General features: G+C 43.6%; 2 protein-coding genes across 10 annotated transcripts in view; one reads left to right on the top strand and one right to left on the bottom strand.

The window, feature by feature from the left end:
- Window positions 1-3046: 3046 nt before the first annotated feature.
- Window positions 3047-8698, bottom strand: bloc1s2 (biogenesis of lysosomal organelles complex-1, subunit 2). Its single transcript, XM_080769971.1, has 5 exons — window positions 8480-8698; window positions 6496-6612; window positions 6131-6250; window positions 5103-5207; window positions 3047-3973 (listed from the first exon to the last, which is right to left on the bottom strand). Exons 1-5 carry the CDS (start codon window positions 8655-8657, stop codon window positions 3942-3944), a joined length of 552 nt encoding a protein of 183 aa, XP_080626097.1. The 5' UTR covers window positions 8658-8698; the 3' UTR covers window positions 3047-3941.
- Window positions 8699-8780: 82 nt separating this feature from the next.
- The window catches only part of usp24 (ubiquitin specific peptidase 24), a 70650-nt gene continuing 62746 nt past the window's right edge, over window positions 8781-16684 (top strand). For all 9 annotated transcript variants that reach the window (XM_080770996.1, XM_080770995.1, XM_080770993.1 and 6 more), the window contains exon 1: window positions 8781-9773. In XM_080770996.1, coding sequence (XP_080627122.1) covers window positions 9450-9773 — 324 coding nt within the window. In that variant the 5' untranslated portion in view covers window positions 8781-9449. The remainder of the gene's footprint in view (window positions 9774-16684) is intronic.

The raw sequence follows: 16684 nt of genomic DNA, 5'->3' as shown, positions 1-16684 counted from the left end.
CTGGCCTGCACCCAGCCATTGGCAGCTGGATACTGTACTTCCTGCGGGGCTGTTGCCAGGTGGTGAGACTGGGCACCACATCAGAATCACTGACCCTCAACATGCAGGGCTGAGCCGGTGAGTCCCCCTCGCCTCTATTGCCTGTACACACGACCGTGTGGCTGGCAACGCACAGCTCCAACGGTGAGTCGACACCATAAGGCCTGATCCTACCTATCCCTAAACTACTTTGACCTTTTTTTTTACTATTTTGCAAAAACATTTTTGAATAGCCATCAAAATAGCCAATCTACATCGTCACATAGTGAGCTTGTAGATTGGCTATTTTAACTGTTATATGAATCAAAATAGAAAAACAAGGCAAAGTAGTATAGGGATAATGGGTTTAGCATGGACGAAAATAGAGCCCTTTGTGTGTAATAAATTTGTCGATATTAAAGAAATATACATACGCTGCAGTTCGTTGGAGCGACCTGTCTGCAACAGAAGCTAGAAGTGAAGTGGAATCTTGAAGGCACGCGCCTCTGATTGGCCTGTCGCTCTTCCGTTTTGCTTCTGCTATAAATGCTTCGCAAGGAATCTCGGGAAACCTTCCCCCCTCTCCACAAATAGGAGCAGTGCACCAAAGCATTATGATCATTGTAGGAATCAGCAATCCGGTCAAACCCTAGTCAAACACACATAATTCATTATTGTTCTGGCCAAAGGGTTTTCAAATTGTGCTACTGTTCTACAAGGTTCAAGGTTGTTTATTAGTGTCCCCGAAGGGCAAAAGGTTTTACAGCAGGTCATAAGGCTTGAAACACATATAAATACATCAGTCAGACCAAAGTTATTGCTGCTGGTCGCAAGCGTGCGCTGCGCCCGGCCTACTTGCATCTTCAGAAAATGCGACCGCCTTCTTCAGAAGCAAGAGTGTGAGTCTCTACTACAAATACTATTGACATTGAGTGACTGCAGTTTCTTCCAGCGGTGAAATGTCCCTTTAACTGGTTAACAGAAGTGTGAAGTGTATAAGGGTTCTCAGCTTTTTTCAGGGGGACAAAATGGACAAAATGTAAAAGGTACATGAAAAACAGGCTGTGATTTCAGCATAACATAGGAATAGGGTTTGGGTCTCTGTGCCCACTATAGGATCCCTATTACATTACATCATTAATGTTTGTTTACTGCACGCACACGTCAAAGTTCCACTCACTCTGCATAAGCGCACACACACACACACACACACACACACACACACACACACACACACACACACACACACACACCATAGAATCTTTGTCAGTTACCCAAACCATGAAACCGCCCCAGCCCCACATTCACCATTCACTCGCTCATTCCCAACCATTAGCATGGTTGCTGCTGGATGCTTTAGAGAAGTATTCCCTAGTAACACGCACACACACACACACGCGCGCGCACACACACACACACACACACACACATCTCCCCTCGACCAAACCCCGATGCACGTGGGAACACTTTACTCATTAAAGTCTCAACTGGAAATAAATATCTGAAAAGAAGAGCAGGAAACAGTGTTGTGAATGAAGCTCGTTCTCATCTCCATAGATTACTGCGTAATGACTACAACACAATGACTGTGTTCTCTGACGCACGTTGTTTGTATCAGTGTTTCCTTTGCCGTTGTAAAATATTTATGCAATGCCTCACTGTCATGTTTCATAATCACCACATCTCCTCTGTATCTTAAGGGTGATTAAAAAAGCTGATACCAACATTTAAACTTTTATTTAATACCATACGCATAAGTCATATTTAACCCGTTAAAACCGGGGAAAGCATCTGTCATTTTAGATTTTAGCTAATAAGCATAAGTTCTACAGAAAACTAACAGTGGTTCTCAGTAATAGCAGATAGCTCACAGCGAGTTTGTGATCTGTGATCACATTTTTTAAGTGTCTTGAAAGTGATTTTGAATGTTTTAACACAAATTATCTCTTCTGGCAGAAATAATTTTCAGATTTTCAGACGCATGGCCAACGGGGGTCCACGGCACAACATAACTACTGATTTAGAAGGCATTTTGCCCAGGTCTTGATGGGTTTTAAACCTCATCACATATGTTGCAGCATTTCATATCTATACTTAGCTCCATGCAGTACATTCATTGTGACTGTGTGAGCTGCAACTAATGCATTGGACCAGAGCTAATCTCTACCCTATGTCCTAGTCCCAATCATGTGCCTTCTGCTTTCCATCGTCCTTGTCTGAAAGCCACAGGCACAGCACACTTGTTGAACATACTGCTTTAAACACTGCACTTTTAGTTTGTACAATACATCTCATGACTTTATTTGGTGATGGTTCAAAAACCACAAATATGAGAGAAAAGATAAATCCATGACTACTCTGTCATACTCTCTATAAGCAGATATCCCTTTACACTTATTGACCGTTTGCCAGTACTCCCATTTAGCAGAGACAGAAAACAATACCAAATCCACTTACAGGGTTGATATGGGGAGGCTATGAGAAAACAGGGGGGGAGGAATCTGCCCCAGGGCTTAAGTAAGAGGTAGGGGGCGAGCTAGTGGGGAGAGGGACGGACAGATCACAGAGCAGAGGTAAATGTTACAGTATGAATAATGAGCTCCTTCTGCACAGGGGCCTCAAACTGGCCTAATGACAGAGAACTGTTTTAGATTAGGGTTCTCACAAACACACACGCAGGAGGTCCTATCGGTTCAGATAATCTTGTTGCCAGGAGCGAGGGGATAGAGGGGTGCTGCTCTGAGGCAGCTATAGTGAACGATATAAGGGACCGAAAGAACAAGGCATCGCCACACACACCTTTGCATCAGTCACCCAATCACTCTCTTATACAGGTTGTCAAATTTCACTCTCCAAGTAAGTTTCTGTTGTTCCCACACACACACGCCCAATGAAAAGTGAGTTTACACTTTGACAGAAATAGTTAATAGTGTAAATACAAGTGGTTTTAACATGGTGAAGGTCTGCCCTCTGGTGGCAGTACACAAGGTTGTAGCACCACTTCACCTGAAAATAATCATGCCTTAAGACCAATAAACTGAGTGTTTATTTAAAAACAAATTACGTTTCAGGGTCATCATATCAATTGTAGACATAACAGACTTGCATACATCAGTAATCATTTTGAATGGGCCTATTATTCAAAAAGAATTCACCTCAGAAATGGGAACTTCAAGCTCATTCCATTGAAACGGTGTGGTTTTCAGGTGCCTTTAAACACAATAGCTACTAGAACAGTAAACGCAGAAGGAAGCAAAACCACCAACCCGGTACATTGTACTTGCTGAGAAATGGCCTATACTAACCTTAACACACGCTTTCCCTACTGTACATGTGAAGCTACTGAACAAACATGCTTTTCATGGACATCATCATGGGGAGTGGACATTGTAAAACAATACCATATTCCAAATAGGACACTATCTGCAGAGAGCTTGATTAGGCAAATTAAATATGGCAAGGGGGCCAAGGATGATATTTTCTCATATGTTAATGCTTAATGGTAAATAAAGCAATTTACGTTATGCACGTCACTTATGTGGGTCACAAGATGCTCTGACAAAGTCTACAGTAGACCAAGAACAAAATAAGCAAATGTCTTTTTAACTTTGTGTTCGACACAACGTTTGGATTCTAGTGTAAAAACGGTATTGATCTTTTCACCTCACTCGTCTTACACCACTAGTGCCAGTAACACCGAATACTGACACAAATCAAACCCAAGCTGTGCCGCAGTTATAATTAATATGGCTGCAATTTCTTCCTTAATAGAGTCCAGGTGCTAAGGAGGGATTGTCCTTTTGTTATCTCAGTCTCAGTTCTCATCCACCCCACAGTTCCTGGCTCCATTGACAGGGGAGGGAAGGCAAGCAGGGTGAAGGGTGAGAAAGGCACTTTTAGCCTCAATCCTCCTCCTCCTCTCTTCATCGCTTCTCTAGTTTCTTGAACTTGGCTTCTGCAGAGATAGGGAGAGAAGGAGTTCACTCACATTTCAGTTCTGTTGCACCAAGAGGAAGTCTGTTTCTTTGCTCTTGGTGTAGGAGAGGGTAGAATAAACAATGCACACTCATCTGTGTGTTGAGTGCGCCATCTGCTGCTGTACCTCGGAAGGACAACATGACCCATCACCTGACACATGTGCTTAGGCTATTATTAGTCCACCAATAACAAATTCCAACAGCAAGACTCCAAATGTCATAAAGGACCAAATGTCATAAAGGACCACTTGTCGTTCACTTGTCACTGCATTAAAATTAATTAATAAATTACAAACGGTAAGAAAATAAATTAATAGGAATGCTTGGTATATAGATCAGCTCATCAGTATTGGCTTAAAATGCATGCTTAAAATGCATTATTGGTAGCAGAATTCTGCACGATATATTGTGATAATGCATTAATTATGTGCCAACAACAAAGATCACTCTAGCTGGCCTAGCTTACACAGTAGAACATTAATTAATTGACTGCAGACACTTAAGCAATAAATCAGAACAGGTACTAATAAAGCTGAACCAATCATCATTTGCATTATGGATCGATAGAGGGCTACGGCGAATGCCGCATATACATTTTTTTTAAAATCACATGTCCTTATTTAGACACTGAGAAAATGGCATGTCAAATGTAGCTGCTATGGCATCTGCATTGATCAGATGCTATAGCAGCTACATTTGACATGCCGAGTTATTTTGCAAGGTTGTTGACAGTTCAGCATATGGTGGTGGCTCTTTAGCTTTCAAGGACTGGTCACATTACTGCAGTACAGTAACAGCCCTAGGGATGATAACAGTTATTAATACCAACTATTAAGGCTGGTTATGTGATGAAATAACACACACATGGTGGTATCGCAATGAAACCAATAACCTTGGCATCTGCCAAAAATAATGACTAACTGATAGAAAGACTGAAAGACCGAAAGTATCGGTCATGAGCCAAAAATGTTATATTGTGCATTAAAAAACGATCATAGATTAAAGTTAATGCAGCTTTACAATGCAATTCATCTCACTGTCACTATACGCTCGTGTGTAGTGAGTGTACTTCTATATTTGCGTAGCCTACGTGAAAATATGATTTACCCAGTTTCTTGGAATATGTGTCCAGTTTGTAGGCGGCCTGTTCCAGAGCAGACACTTGCTCCTCAATCTGATTGATTTGGTCCAGGTAGGGCTGCAGGCTGGCATCTACACACATGCATGTCAGTACAAACACAATGCACACACACTGGTAAGCCTTTCACAATTATTACCGGTATATAATCACCTGATTATTTTTGACTAATGCTTAGAATAATTTCCATTCATCTGTATAAATTCAGCTGGATGGAATTAAACTATATTTCCATCTTGTATTAACATACTACATCATACAGATTGGACAAACTTATAGTTACATAGTGTTGCTTTAACTGGTTCAAAATGGCAATCCTATTTAGAGCAAACATTTTCAAAAATATAAAAAACATTTGTCACAGGATCATCAGCGGATCATTTTGCGCTGGGACGTATACGACATCGCCAGGGGCTCTTCCCCATATATGGGAATGTCAATATATGGCCATATTGTGACAGTCTCATGATAACCAGTGTGGTTGCCGTGACGCGAGTCACACTTGCAAATTAACCAAGTTGGTACAACACATGGATCTCCATATGTGGAGCTGACTATCATCACCTGCATCTCCATATATGAAGATCACAACACTGACCTCATCAAACCCTGGATAAATGGTTTGACATACTAGATCTGCAGCCCTCGGGGCGTCTTATGGGTATATTAATTAGAATTTAATGTGTGAGAGGTGTACGCTATACAGTAGGTTAGGTGTACGCTACTGAATTTTAACCTACGCCATTTTAACCAGTCCATGGTGGACTGGTGGTACCCGAGAGCCAAATATGTTGAGGTGGTACTTGTTGAAAGAAGGTTGAGAACCACTGCACTAGACCCCTGGGAGACATTAAACTCACTTTGACACTCAATTTGCCGCACACTGTGCATACCCTCTATAGGGGGCCAACAGGTACATCATTGGGTTCATATATGTGTCATATGATAAATGTCCATTCTTTAACTTTTTAGTGCAGATGGAGCAGATGTCACTCACATTTGTTGTTGAGGTCCTGCAAATTGCGGCTGATGTTAATGCTGATATCTTTCATCTCCATGTATTTCAGGCTGGTCAGCTTGTTCATGTTCTCCAACAGACGGTAATCCTCACAGGTGGCTGCAAAGAAAAGAAGATTTGATCAAATGTACGCAAATGACAGATGCTGGTGTAATTATTGTTCTAGTGTAAAATAACATTGGCTCTTACAACATTGGTCCTACTGTCAGTTATAATGGTCCTACTTTATGGAACTCTCTACTGCTTGAATTAAGGTCTGCTCCAACAGTGTCTTTAAAATAATAACAAAAACAAAAAAAAGATAATATTATAGATTATTATTATTATATTATAGAGCAAGAGACCTGTGAGTTCGCCTTGCAGGAAGACAGACATCTTGTCAAACATATCCGTGCACAGCTCATTTATGTCTGGTTCTGCAGGCTCCACTGCCTCCTCTGCGGTCTCCACGCCTCCATCACCTAAAGCAACATAGAACAATGAGTGTTGAGGGGGTTCCTTCCAACAAAAATGTGTTATTTCACCATTATTTCATTGGCTATAAGTTAGCCCAGTGTAAGGTATAAGTGTAAGTGTAGTGTAAGGTATCAGAATGACTATGAGACCCTGGGAGGGAATTCAGCCAAAATCAAGATTGTGCACTTGGTGACAAGTTTTTAGATTTTTTGGCATGGTGTTAGGCATGGGCATAAGGTTTTCAAAAACCACCGCAAACGAGTTGGGCTCGCTCCTAGTGGTCTGTTTGCAATGAATCCAATATTAGATTTTTCAATGGATTCTGTTACTATCGGTATGCTAAATAACATTAAAATAAATATCTAACTGCAGGCATCCTCCATTTGACCCGACCGCCCGGTAGTTCCACGCAGCAGTCGGTAATTCCGGTCATTCGGTAAGTCCGACGGTCGGTACCGACTGCCGCGTTGGACTACCGACAGACCGGGCGGGTGAAATGTATTTCTCCCTCCCTCATTTTCAAGATGGCTCCCAGCTTATAGGCATTTTAACATAGACATATAAAAGGTAGACGCCTCTTCTGGCTCTGGGGCGTGTGTTCTCGAGACTCGGGGCAACATTTTCCCTAGATTCCTTGCGGAGCATACCGGAATCCGCGAGCGTAATGTAAGTCACGGAAAAGATGCACTGTGATTGGCCAGTAGTCATTTGAGTGACAGCGAGAGACATGGAGGAGTCGCATGAGTGACGTCACTTGGGCAGCGTGCCTTCAGCACTCTCTCTTCCTGCACACATCTTCCGCCCCCTCTTGTACACCATGGCTCCAACGAACTGCAGCGGCCAATGAGGCATCAGTTTTTTAAATATCTGTCTCACCAAGACACAAGATCGGACATTAATTTATCCCCTGAGCAAGCAGGCTTTAAATTAGCTCAATGGTAAACGACACTTAGCATTGCACAGGAAACCAGGTTCAAATACGGGGTAGAAGAGGAAAGTTACATAGTGCCCATGTCTTACGCAAAATTATTTTGGAGTTGGACTGAGAGACGATCATGACATTAAAATACAGGTAAGAGCAAGCAGTGACATAATAGTGCCTGTGGCATGCACGCACAATGACCGGGATTCGAACTCGGGTCTCCCGTGTGAAAGTCCAACATCTTAACCACTAGACCAAAGGGATATCCCTATGGACAGTGGACTTTTTGAGGCCATCAGGCTGGAGGCTCTGAGCCATTCTGCTACACCTGGCACACACACACTTTAATGTTATTAACAGAGGCAATATATCTCGTGTCTTTAATAGATTTATTCATAGTTTGATTGACACTGATGACAGCCACCTGTTTAATGGATGTGTGTAGTGCGTCAAAGTATTCTAATAAGAGAGAGAGCAACCACTATCTTAATGTGTGTGTCTCCCTGTGAGTTTGTATCCTCCACAGAATCAGTGCTACTGTATATGTTTTAACTGGGTGCTGAAAGGAACGGTCAGTAACGGTTCCATATCGTATAGATATGTAAATGTGAAATCAAAACACATCTAGGATAGTATTGATCCAAGGCTAAGCTAGGTAGCCTTAACTTTCACTGTCACTTAAAGCCTTCACTTTCACTGAGTCCGACTGTCACTCAAAATGTCAAAGAAGTCTTCTCCGAAAGTAATGACAACATCTCACATTGACATTACTCACCGTATTGGTTCTCATTCATGTACACTGTACACGTGTACAGTAGGTAAGGCTAGGTGATAAACTTCACCGAAGAAAGTAAGTCTTCTTCGAGATGAAACAAGACAATAGACCCATGCAGTCCATGTCTGTTGTGGTTCTATTGCTAGATGCAGCTAAGGAAACATTGCTCACTCACTGTTGGTGCTGGTCTTCTTTGGTGGAGGAGGCACCACCACCACACTCTCCACCGCACTGTCAGCTCCTTCTGCGTGGCTACCGGCAGTGCTTCCAGTAAGGTCCAGATCCGTTGGGTGTGCAGGCGGTACTCTGGAAATACTGTCCATTGCGGCGGCCTCGTCTCCCGTCGCGGCCATTTTCTTTTGTATTGTTGCCTAACAGCTGTCACATGATTTTCACGTGACACTTCCCTCCCTTCTCCCCCTCCTCCTCCTCCTTCCAGCTCCCACGCACCCCACCCGACCCCACCTCCTCCCTCCCTAGAGAGCCATGATGCCACACCCTGTTCTTTTGACAGGTGATTTAAATCTACATAGTTGACTACTATACTACAAGATAAGACCGTTTAAATATAATGATAAGGGTACTTTGAAGAACCTTCTACTTTAAGTAAGGTTTGTGCATCAGCTGCATGCCTGCATCTAGTCCCAACTGTCCCATTGCACGTAATCTGACTGTGGCCACGCCGCCATCCTATACATTATTATTATTATTATTATTATTATTATTATTATTATTTGTATTATTATCTACAGTACAATATAAGGAAGTACTCATTTAAACGAAAGCAATTTCCCATTAATGGAAATATAGATATACAAGGTAACAAGCCGTTTCCTCGCGACGCGTTGATAGCTTGTAGATCTGTTCTTTTTTGGCCAAGGGACACCGTCCGTCGCACGATGGGTGTGAGTCGTGTGACGCACTCCACACGAATACGCATCCACGGAAACGTCCAGACAGCGGCGGAGCGGCGCTGTTGTGGAGAATCCATCGTGTGACAGGAGAGAGGAGAGGCTAGCAGCAGCACACACACAGTGGACTAGTGTAAACATGGCGGCGTGCACGGCAGCTCCAGGGCTGCGCTGTCCACCCCGTCAGTACTGAAGACTAGTGTCTGATTAAACGGAGACATTAAAGCCGGCGACATGGAGACCGAAGAGGAGCAGCATATGACCACGCTGCTGTGCATGGGCTTCCCGGACCCGGCCGCCATACGCAAGGCTCTGCGCCTGGCGAAGAACGACATAAACGAGGCGGTTGCGCTTCTCACCAACGAAAGCCCCGGGCTCGGGTACGGCTACGAACCGATGGAGAGCGGGCCCGCCCCGGGCGTGGGCTCGAGCGGGGACGGCAGTGGCGGTGGGGAAAGTAGCAGCAGTGGCGGCGGCGGTGGCACTGGCACCGGCGGGCGGACCGGGACTGGAGGGTTCGACCCCCCGCCCGCATACCACGACGTGGTGGATAGCGAGGTAAGCGAGAACGAGGGCCCGGCCCGGGCAGCTGATGTGTGTGTTGTGTAATTCCACGAGAGAGGCAGGTAGCCTCTCTCGTGGAATTACACAACACACACATCAGCTCAGCTGCCTGATAACGGTACGAGGAGCTGGCAGGTTAACGTCGTTTAGTGTGGTCGTGGTGGGAGACATGGGAGAGGACACACACACACACACACACACACACACACACACTGGGACTCGCCCACTTATAGCAGCCTCCATGCTACAGCCATGCATCCAGCCCTGGCTGTCAGAAAGTGGCGGCATGCTGGCTGCACCCTCCAGGCAGGAGAATGCATTTATTTGTATAATAAATCACAGTTGCAAGGCAAAGCTGGATGTTTAAAACGGTGTGTTGAGTCTTTTCTTTTAACCGGGACACTGAGCGTGAAGCTTTTTTTAAATGCCACCTTCCTCCAGTCTCCACACATCTAACGTAACCACCAGCTAACCGAGCTACTAGCGGACTAGCTTGCAAGTTAGCTTATAATGCAACAACGTTAGCACGAGTAACCAGAGCCTCAAAGCAGCGCAGCAGCGGTGATAGCTCGTTTAGTGTAGCGGAGGGGAGGGGAGGCCGTGATTTCAGCAAGGTACAGACAGTGGAGGAATGCACGATGCTGTGCCACTGTACTGATTGATAAAGGATCGATTTGTTCAGTTTGCACAATGCATTACACGGACGCACTACAAGCTAACGTTGCTATCGTGGTTAGCTTCCCCTTACAGTGGCAGCCAGGCAGCTCCAGTGGTCGCCGGGTTTCAGTGCTCTGGAACTCAGTGAAGCGGAGCAGCGATTTCGCAATTGCTGTAGTGTACTAGCTAGCATCATGTGTGGCCATCTTGAGCATTTTGGTTGTCAGTTAATTAAATCGACGGTCTTTATGATGACATCAAAATAATCATAATCACTGATAACGTGATTGTTATTAACGGTGCTCAGAAAATCAGCATGGTATACTAGACTAGTATACTTGTAGGAGTAGATGCTTGTCGCCAGTAGTACACAGTGGGTCAGGTCAAGGTGTGGGACATCATGGAATCCGTGGGGACTGTGTCTTTGATGTCGGACAGTGTTTTGACACAATCCGTCAGTGTCTATAAAACAGTCAGGGAGCCATATGACATTTGTCAATCATTGCCAGGTGTCAGTTTGAGTTGCCACACTTCACCTGTCCTGTGTGTGTGTGTGTGTGTGTGTGTGTCTGTGTGTGTTAAACTGGAGCATCAGAGTTTTTAGCCCTAGAATGTCTCTGTTGTTACATACATTGCAAGTATTTCACATACCAGAGCCATATAACACTTGCATATACTTACGGTTTCAGCGGCAGAATGGCAGCATAAATGTGGTCGGTACTCCGTGTGTACTTGCGCAATAGATCATTCCAAAGACTTGGGAGTCAGATATGGTCCTCAACTTTCATATCCATGTGAAAGTTCTGTCATAAAAGGTTTGTTTAGTCAAATATCTTGACTTTTCCACCACATTCGCACGGACAACTTCCATTCCGGGCAAAGGGGTCCGGAATGACAGCTGGACTGATTTTACCAAAATGTCCTCTGATCGCCACAAACGTCATCACAAATTGACCAGGGAGGCACAGATGTTTGGGGCACACAATTGGCAGGTACGTTGAGATAGGTGCTGGGTAATTAATCACACCACCTGCCAATTGTGTGCCCCAAACCATTTCCCTGATGACGTTTGACGTTTGTGATGATCAAAGGAAGTTTTGATAAATGAAGTCCAGCTGTCAGCCGTTCCCCCTTTTTGACCGGAGAGAAAGCTGTCCGGGTGCAGCTCGTGAAAAAGTGGAGAATTTGGAGATATTTGACTAAAACATTTTATGACAGAACTTTCACATGGATATGAAAGTTCAAGTTGAGGACCATATCTGACTCCCAAGTCTTTGGAATTATTTATTGAGCGAGTACACATGGAGTGCCGACCACATTTATGCCGCCATTCTGCCGCAAGTCTATGGAAGTGTTCTGTGGCTCTGGACTGGTATGTGGAATACTTGCAATGTATGTAACAGAGACATTCTAAGGCGTCAGAGTTTTAAAATAACAGTAAATATGAGATGGTTATGGCAACAGAAGAGGTTCAATTCATATAGTATTGTATAATACAATACATGTATATATCTGCCTACGACCCCCCCCCCTGAATTCTCTTCCATATTCTACTGTAACTTTCACTTTCTGTCCTTACTTCATATTCTCTGTCACTTCCTCTCACCACCTAGTGTTTTTGTGATACACGAGAGACAGACTAGGCTGTATAAATGATTATGTGTTTGTTTGCTGTTCCAATTAGAAGACTATTATTTGTGCTAAATCTAGTATAGCATGCCAACAGCTTATGTTCACATTGTTCCTCATGTAGTTTGATCTGTTAACGTGTTGGCTTTAGTGCTGCATGATTATCCGCAAAATTATCTTAATCTTGATTCAGACACCGATGCGATCTCATTTTTAAATTTGAGCAAGAATCGTGCAGGACTAGTTGGCTGTCCAATTTCATTTTAGTTACTCTTATGTTTTTGCTACAAGAGAGAGAAGAGGGGTTTAAACTTTAAAGCCCGAACTGCACCAATGATTCGCCATGCAACTCCCTGCAACATACAACCATTATCCCCAATGGTAGATGTAAGGAGTTGCATTGTTGCGGTTGACCTTAAAACTGTTTTATTACATAGTTGGTTGCATTGGTGCAGTTTGGCTTTTCTCTCCTAAATGGTAAATTGTGCATATATAATGTATACGGACCGTATATATCCAAAGCTCTTTACAATGTGCATTACATTCATCAATTCAACTACACATTCACACACCATTGACAGCAGGAAACCATGCAAGGCACCAACCTGGTCATCAGTTGCAGTTGGGGGTTCATTGTCTTGCTCAAGGGCACTTTGAACACTAACTCTGGGGAGCTGGGGATTGAACCAGGAACCTTCCCATTCCCAAGAGGCCTCTTTGCCAACTGAGCCACTAAGCCATTCTTTATGTAACCTTTACAGAAACGTTACTGATCTTTGTAGTCAGTTTCAGTTAGGCTGTAAAAATAATTATGGGATTGTACTTGACGGAGCGATTATGCTGGCAGAATTAGTATGCAGTGTGCATGCAAAATGTTTTTGGCCCTCTAGCCTTTGTTAGCGGTGACACGAATAATCTTGAAAGATTGACTTAATCACCATTTTGATACCATTTTTTGCTTTGTTACTGTTTTATCACCACTTTATGATCTAAATTAATCACATAATCCAATAATACATTTTTCTTTTGAAAAAATGTAAATAATAGTTGTAGGCTCGCAGCCCTAGCCATCAGGGGTGATCCTGTTCTTGAACATATTTCTGCGTGAGGACTCACAACGCCGACAACGGCCTAACAAATCTAAGAATCAGTGCACCAGAAACACATTTTCTACTCCTTATTGACACATTCATCACTGAACAGAAGTCGTTGTATAATGTATAATCTACAGAAAGGGACCTATCGCTCTCATCCTCTTCCATCAGACAGCTTTAGCTTTGCATGTGTTTGTGCTCAGAAGGCATGTCACAGGTCGCTGGACCCATGTCACTCCTAAATTTAGCTTATGCAGTCTTTCCACAACACAAACACATTGCAGGCTTTTCTTTTTTCTTCTGTCCCAGGAGGGTTGCGGGGTGCACTGCATAGTAACAGGCAGACTCAGGGCTGAGTTACCTCTCCACCCTGTGACAACTGTGTCGTCCCTCTTGTCCTCCTCTTGAGGACAATGTTTTCTCCAAACAGTTGCAGATCTGAAAACATTGGGCTCTCTGCAGCTTGTCTGCATCTTTTGTTTCCGTTTGATGTGCCAAATGTTTAAATCAAAGAACTATTTACAAGGGATAAAGACATGGCTGTGGTTTGGGATTCAAGGACAAGGCCTTACATTAAAATTAGAGGGGGGGGTGCCATTGACGGATGATTAAAGAGTTCTGATTAAAAAGGCGTCTGGGTGGCGCAGAGATCAAGTTCCTGGTCACCCCCGTGGAGACTCGGGTTTGAATCCTCCACCGTGCCCCCCGGCTTGCCCGGTTTCACTAACAAAATCGTCAAGAAGCTGGTAAGGGAGGCCGATCTCTGTTGCTGCCCTAGTAAGTCCTGGTTGGGGTGCCTGTTCAGTAGGAAGTGGCACTGGGGAGGATGTTCCTCCATGCGTTATGCCCAAGTTATGCTGTGGTAAAAAGAAGCGGCTGAGAAACTCAATGTGTTTTGGAGGAGACACAGGTTGTCTACCGCGGTGGTTCTAGCTAAGGACCCCCATCTGAAAAGTTTTTGAGAAGATTTAGGCAAATTGTTTACCCAAATTATTCAAAAGATAAAATAACAAATTATTTCGTGCTCGCAGTGCGGCACGAAATGACACGCTGTGAGCTTGTAGATCTGCTATTTTTAATAGCCAACATATAAATGGATTAAGTGTTTTCCTTGGGACTCCGGTCCCTCATGGAAACCCCCCATGGACAACTGGGGGTCTCTGGACCCCACTACTCTTGCTATCTCAGTAGGGTACAATACTACCGGTAAGCCCTTTAGGGTGTAAATATATATCCTGGGTTCGTTGAACCTGAGGTCAGCGTCGTGATCTTCATAAGTTCATATGGAGATGGCCATTATGTTAGCGTGATGTGTTACGAGGCGTGATGTCACAAGGTGTGACCATATATGGAGGCGTGATGATACGAGGCGTGACCATATATGGAGGTGTGATGTAACGAGGTGTTATCATATATAGCACGGGGTGACTGACGGACGGGAGATACATAGTAAATGTGACCTACGGTCGCAGTAATGGCGTAAATGGGGAGAAAAACAAAAAAGATTTCCTATTGGGCAATCTCTGCCTGCAATGGAATGTCTCTTGCCAGTGTTAGGTTTGACATTAGTGTTGTTCATCTATTCTACTCTCACCACCAGGTTGATCTCTGCCTCCCACTGTCCTGCACTCCCATTCATCTTTTCTCTCTTCCATTTCTTTGACAAGGGAGGAGATGAAATCTGATGCCCCTCTCTCTCTTCAACTCTTCTTCCGCTTCCACACAGTCTCCTGCTGAAATGCTCAGCCCATAACCATATTACAGACATATGTATTAAGATATCGCTGTTGTCGGGCAGAAACCGGTTATCTCCATAATATACTTGTGTTTTTATGTAAAGTAATGCTCTTGCCCTGCTACTAGCTCTAGCACATAGGAGTATAGTAACTTAGTAGCACACTTAGTGGGCGGAATTGGCAGATTATTCAGTTTTACAGTAGTTTCTTATTATACTGTCCTTTGTAATGTAGTGGGGGGTGCTTTCTCAGGCTTTCTTAGGCTCTCATCAAAAAAGTCAGTAGGCCCGCCGCCCAATGTGCCTAAATTGAATAAAGCCATTTTGGCCTCTAATGTAAGTCATCAGTTGATGTCAAAGGAAGCTTTGCCCGAGTATTGTCAATCTGCCCGTGGGGATTTGGCTGAGAGCGTTGTACTCGTTCCACTAGGCAACATTACTTCAGAAAAGAGAGTTGGCAATCTTAACCATGAATATTCAACTCACTCATGAATATGTAAACAACGACGTGATCTAAATAATTCAATAATTCTTCTGTCCCTCCCTTCACACTGACTCGGACCCTAACAACCAGCCAGCTGGTTTGTTGTGCTGTGTTGTGGTGGGGCTTTCCATTTTCAGTGATGATTGATGAGTACCTAGCCATGGAAAAATGCAGGAGCTATAAAAGAAGATTTGACACTAAGCATTTCTTAGACATATTAAGTACATGTCAGGTGCATGAAGCATTCATGGTGCAAACAGTGTTAAGCAGTTGTTGATCATCATTCATCATCATCGTGTTTTTGAGTTTTAACTATCACATTCTTCAGACGGTGCTCTGTCACACGTGCAGCCAGCCAGCCAGCCAGTTTGACAATAGCATTAAGTACAGTCACACAGAAAGGCACAGGAGAGACAAATGCTTGCCTAGACAGCGTTTGAGATTCAGGAGGAGAGACGCGAAAAAGACAGCATAAAAAGGGACAGAACGATCCAGTCAAGGGCAGATCAGGGAGGAGACGATGTGCCTTCTAAATGACTGCTATTACTCCTCCAGAGGGACAGGGTCAAGCGCATGTTATGTGGGGGCTGCTTTCTTAAGCTTAGGATCTGCTAATGCTAATCTGCTAATGCTAAATATAAATATGTCACAGTAGTTAGTTGACCGATTATCTCCTATTTAGGTTTTCAGTATTGCAGAAAATTGAATCTGTGACCTTATGCTCATAGGATGTAATGCGCCACTATTGTCTAAACCAGCGGTTCCCTACTTCCCTCTGAACCTTTTCTGGATCAGGGACCACTTGAAAATCTTAAATAATCCCAACCCATCTGACCAAGAGCTTGTTTATTTTAATGATCGATAAATTATTATGTTTCGGCTTGGATCAGTGGAACTAGCATATGGTAGTATACTTTAGTTTAAGTTCTTACGTTTGTTTATTAGCAGAGTTCAATCTAGCAGTATTTAGGCCACATATTTAAAGACCTCCATGTAAGTTACTGTATGTAAAGTCCACAAGATGGTCACAGATTTCACACTGCAATGCTGGAGTGTTAATGAGCAAGTGGCCGAGATTTTGGGTATTGGAATTTGGCTTATGACTTGCAGCCTAAAAAAGTGTGCACCCGTAAATAACGTGATCTAAAGTAATCTAAAATTCTAAACGGTTTAGTCTGATGTTGTAGGATTCTTATAAAAATACTTTTTGCCAGGTGAAAACCTGCCTTATGATCGCTAATTCTTTTAGGGACCTTTTGAGGACCTAGTCATGATTGGCTGCCCCTAAGCCAATGGGAGTCTGAAC

Source organism: Protomyctophum bolini, assembly GCF_963924005.1.
Source record: "Protomyctophum bolini genome assembly, chromosome: 8".
Classification (NCBI taxonomy): domain Eukaryota; kingdom Metazoa; phylum Chordata; class Actinopteri; order Myctophiformes; family Myctophidae; genus Protomyctophum; species Protomyctophum bolini.
Note: the sequence above shows the minus strand (reverse complement) of the source record. Positions and strands in the feature narration are given on the sequence as shown.

Excerpts from the sequence above, each read along its gene's own strand:
- bloc1s2 (XM_080769971.1), bottom strand. The coding sequence starts at position 8,657 with ATGGCCGCGACGGGAGACGAGGCCGCCGCAATGGACAGTATTTCCAGA. Across the intron at positions 6,251-6,495 it reads CCTGCAAGGCGAACTCACAG|CCACCTGTGAGGATTACCGT; the intron begins GTCTCTTGCTCT and ends TTTTCTTTGCAG. Across the intron at positions 5,208-6,130 it reads GCAGGACCTCAACAACAAAT|ATGCCAGCCTGCAGCCCTAC; the intron begins GTGAGTGACATC and ends GCATGTGTGTAG.